Source organism: Perca fluviatilis, chromosome 17, assembly GCF_010015445.1.
Source record: "Perca fluviatilis chromosome 17, GENO_Pfluv_1.0, whole genome shotgun sequence".
Classification (NCBI taxonomy): Eukaryota; Metazoa; Chordata; class Actinopteri; order Perciformes; family Percidae; genus Perca; species Perca fluviatilis.
Window position 1 is genome coordinate 3,075,325 of NC_053128.1, and position 3,277 is coordinate 3,078,601.

Genomic DNA, 3,277 nt, shown 5'->3' on the forward strand with positions numbered 1-3,277 from the left:
GTACACCCGTCTTAAAATGTAAGGGATACTGGAGCTTGGTTGGGGTGGTGGGACTGCTCGAGGTGGGCACCGGAATATTTCCCTTATTTTCAAATCCAAAACTTGACAGGTATGAACAGTCACTGTTAGCTAGCTAGCTAGCTATCATTAGTTATCCAAAGTGGGTAGCTAGCTAACGTTAGTCTTAAATATAGCTAATATGCCTAGCTAAACCTGCAGATACCATGTATAGTAGAAGTGGGTTTTGTCAGAAAACTGATGTTTAAGGTTAGCTAGCTGTGAACAATTTCTGTCTTCCAGTCATTTATTGAATGCCAAGCCAAGCAGTGATTTTATCTATTTGATCACTTCAGAACACTTGGAGAGGAAGTTTGCTGTGGTGCGGTGGAGTGAAGGGGAGGATTTTGGGAAGCTCAGCGACATAAAAACTGATGCAATAAGGGGGTATGATGATTCCAAGATGGACCAGGATGGGAATCCCATTTCCACCTACTCAGCCGTTATTGAATGGCGCCAAGGGAGGAAACAACGAGGAGGGTGGCCTCACTACAGAGGCACTGTCATTTTCGTTAGTGGTGAGTTAACGTTACTATGGCTTCAAGTGCCGATTCCCCTCTTTAATTTACTAATGTGTTAGTGTCCATAGTTTGTAATGTTCTTTGTGGAATGTGTTCAAGGCAATACAACTGGTAAAGTTGTAAGAGGAGTCCCATTTAAACAAGTCAACTCTTGATTTAAAGTAGCTAACTCGTATAAACAGAGCTCATACTTTTGTTGTAATAGTTTTGTCACAATTTCGTCCTGTATATTGCACTACAAATGCTGGAAAATTGTTAGCTGGGAGTGAAACGGTGTTGTTTCAGAAACATGTACCCATCTACAAAAGTTAACTTGACTAAAAGTTAATGCATTATGACACGCTTAATCCCTTAGCCATACCCATTGTACTCTATCAAACAAGTGCTAGGTCGTTTTGGTGCTTAAAGCGTCATTTTGTCAAGTGACATTTGTCAGCCTCTGAAAGTAACATCATAACACTTTGATACTGATGGAACAAACCTTTTTGAATGGTTATGTATGTTTATGTCAGGTGTCATGTATACCTTATGCATAACCCTATCAAGACTTACGAAGAGTATACATAGGGTCTACAAGTATGTTAGCAATGCATAAAGAGTATTTACGAGCACACATCACCAAGTTGAAGTATATATATATATATATTTAGTCTTAGTGTTACAAAAGAGTGATCTGGAGCAGTCAGCTGTTTGAGTGTAACTCTGGTTTATGTATTTTTCTTTTGTTCTCTAGCTTCTCGTTTTGACACAATCCGTAAACTGAACTCACTGCTGAAGGAAGAAGAACCTGTAGAGCTGACAAAGAGGGCGTCAGTGCCCCCCCAAAAATATGGGGAAGATTCGGATGGCACAACCGATGATGAGACTCAGTATTGCAAGTTAAGGTGACGTCAATTTACTTTAAGCTCCTATGCAATAACCATATTTTTCTAGTGGTACCATGCACATAGAATGTATATGGGTTTGGCACTACTGTCTAATATGCATTAATATGTAGCTAGAAAAAAATCTGTAAGGCTTATTGGTTCTTGATATTAAATTCTCTTGTACAGTATGACTGCTCAATTCCAGCAATAGCTGTGTTTTTCTTTTGGTTTTCTATCTCAATGATTGTACTTTCCTTTCTCTTGACACCCAGAAGTCAAAGGCTCCCATAAGGAGAGACCCCGCAGAAGAGTTCCTTAAGCAATACGGTCAATCACAGCCTTCTTCAGATAATCATAATCTGACTAAGACTGTGGTGGAATTACAGCAGGAGATCAAGGACCTGAAAGCAGAGAATGCTAAATTGAAGGAGATGGCTCTTCAAGGTATCATTGATTCATATCAGTCAGATACTTTTTTTCTAAATGACTGTAGGATGTTTTGACTGTATTGTAGGCTACTTTGTCCTAAAGAAGAGTGATAATAACTAATTATTTGTTTGTGATGTACTGTGTCTAGATGTGCCAGGACTCCTACAGAGCTTGAGGAATATAATTGATTCGGCTGCACCTCCTAAGAGATCCAGGGTGGAGCTTGCCACACCATCGCCGGCCCTTGCAGGTTCTATGCAGTCCAGGTCCACTTCTCCATCTGCCACTTCGCTGTCCCTCCCCAGATCTACGCTGTCCAGTTCGTCTGCATCTGCATCACCTACTGTCTCTCAGTCTTCTAAGGTAATTGTTTTATAAAGAATAAAGAATTACAGCACATAAAATAGATCAACTGCTTGTCAGACTTGCTTTTAACGAGTATAGCATATGTAATTAGCTTTTATGTCTGAATAAATCATACATATTCTAACTTTAAATGCTCACCTTATGTCATTGTCTAAACAGGTGGAGATCCATCCTGGGACCGGAGTCATGGTTGAGAAACTGGCGTGGGCCTATGCCCTCAATGCAAATTCTGCCACAGTTTTTGTGAGGCATCTGCTCACCGCAGTCTTCCCAGTGGAAGTACTGCTGGTGAGCAATCTTCGGGGGAACAAACGAGGGAGAGGAGAGGCTCGTCTACCACTGGACAAAAATAAATTAAATGCAATTTACAGTACGTATTCAGCTTTTCAATAGGTGTTTTGCCAGTAGTCTCCGCTTTTGTGTATTTCCTGATTTCAGCCTACTGTACAAATTTTTTGCATTGTTGTTTTTTTTGTCATCTTTAGGTGCAGCTCTTGAGAGGTGGCCAGGGACCCAGCTCTCCAGCATTGGAAGCACAATCAATGCCAAGATTACTGAGCTCAGGTCAAAAAGTAAAAACGTTGATGCAGCTCCCCATTAAACTGTTTTGTTTGATCTGAGTTTTCTTCCTGGACAGTATCCCACGGAAAGTACTTAACACAACTGTGATGTAAGTAAGCCATAAAGGCATTTTAAGTTGACATTCTACTCATTTTGGTTGACATTTTGTGTATTTAGCCATTTTCTAATCAAGTTTTCTTAAAATATAGGCAGTACTAGCATATGCTCAGAGCTTGCACTTACACACGGTTCCTCGTTTCTTTGAATGTAAAGGGGCAAATCAGTCAGATGTGTACACTTGTTTGTTGGTGACATAGTTCCCATATTACAATAACAATTGTGTAAGCATGTGCTCTTCATGTATGTATTGAGGCATGACACGTGTGAAAATGTCAAATTGTGAAAGATATTTCTATCTTGTCACTAATTCATTCAAACTGTATCTTTAAAAACACAATCTTCTTTAAGATTAGGGTT

The 3,277-nt window shown here is 39.8% G+C and overlaps 1 protein-coding gene across 1 annotated transcript; it reads left to right on the forward strand.

The window, feature by feature from the left end:
• The first annotated feature begins 460 nt into the window (after window positions 1-460).
• Window positions 461-2,840, forward strand: LOC120545834. The gene is made up of 6 exons (XM_039780450.1): window positions 461-575; window positions 1,312-1,462; window positions 1,650-1,888; window positions 2,022-2,236; window positions 2,399-2,609; window positions 2,725-2,840. Exons 1-6 carry the CDS (start codon window positions 461-463, stop codon window positions 2,838-2,840), a joined length of 1,047 nt encoding a protein of 348 aa, XP_039636384.1.
• Window positions 2,841-3,277: the final 437 nt, after the last annotated feature.

What these genes read in the sequence shown, in the direction of transcription:
- LOC120545834 (XM_039780450.1), top strand. Translation starts at nt 461, where the DNA reads ATGGACCAGGATGGGAATCCCATTTCCACCTACTCAGCCGTTATTGAA. An exon ending in GAAGGAGATGGCTCTTCAAG is followed by an intron (nt 1,889 to 2,021) that starts GTATCATTGATT and finishes TACTGTGTCTAG; the next exon opens with ATGTGCCAGGACTCCTACAG. An exon ending in CTGTCTCTCAGTCTTCTAAG is followed by an intron (nt 2,237 to 2,398) that starts GTAATTGTTTTA and finishes TTGTCTAAACAG; the next exon opens with GTGGAGATCCATCCTGGGAC.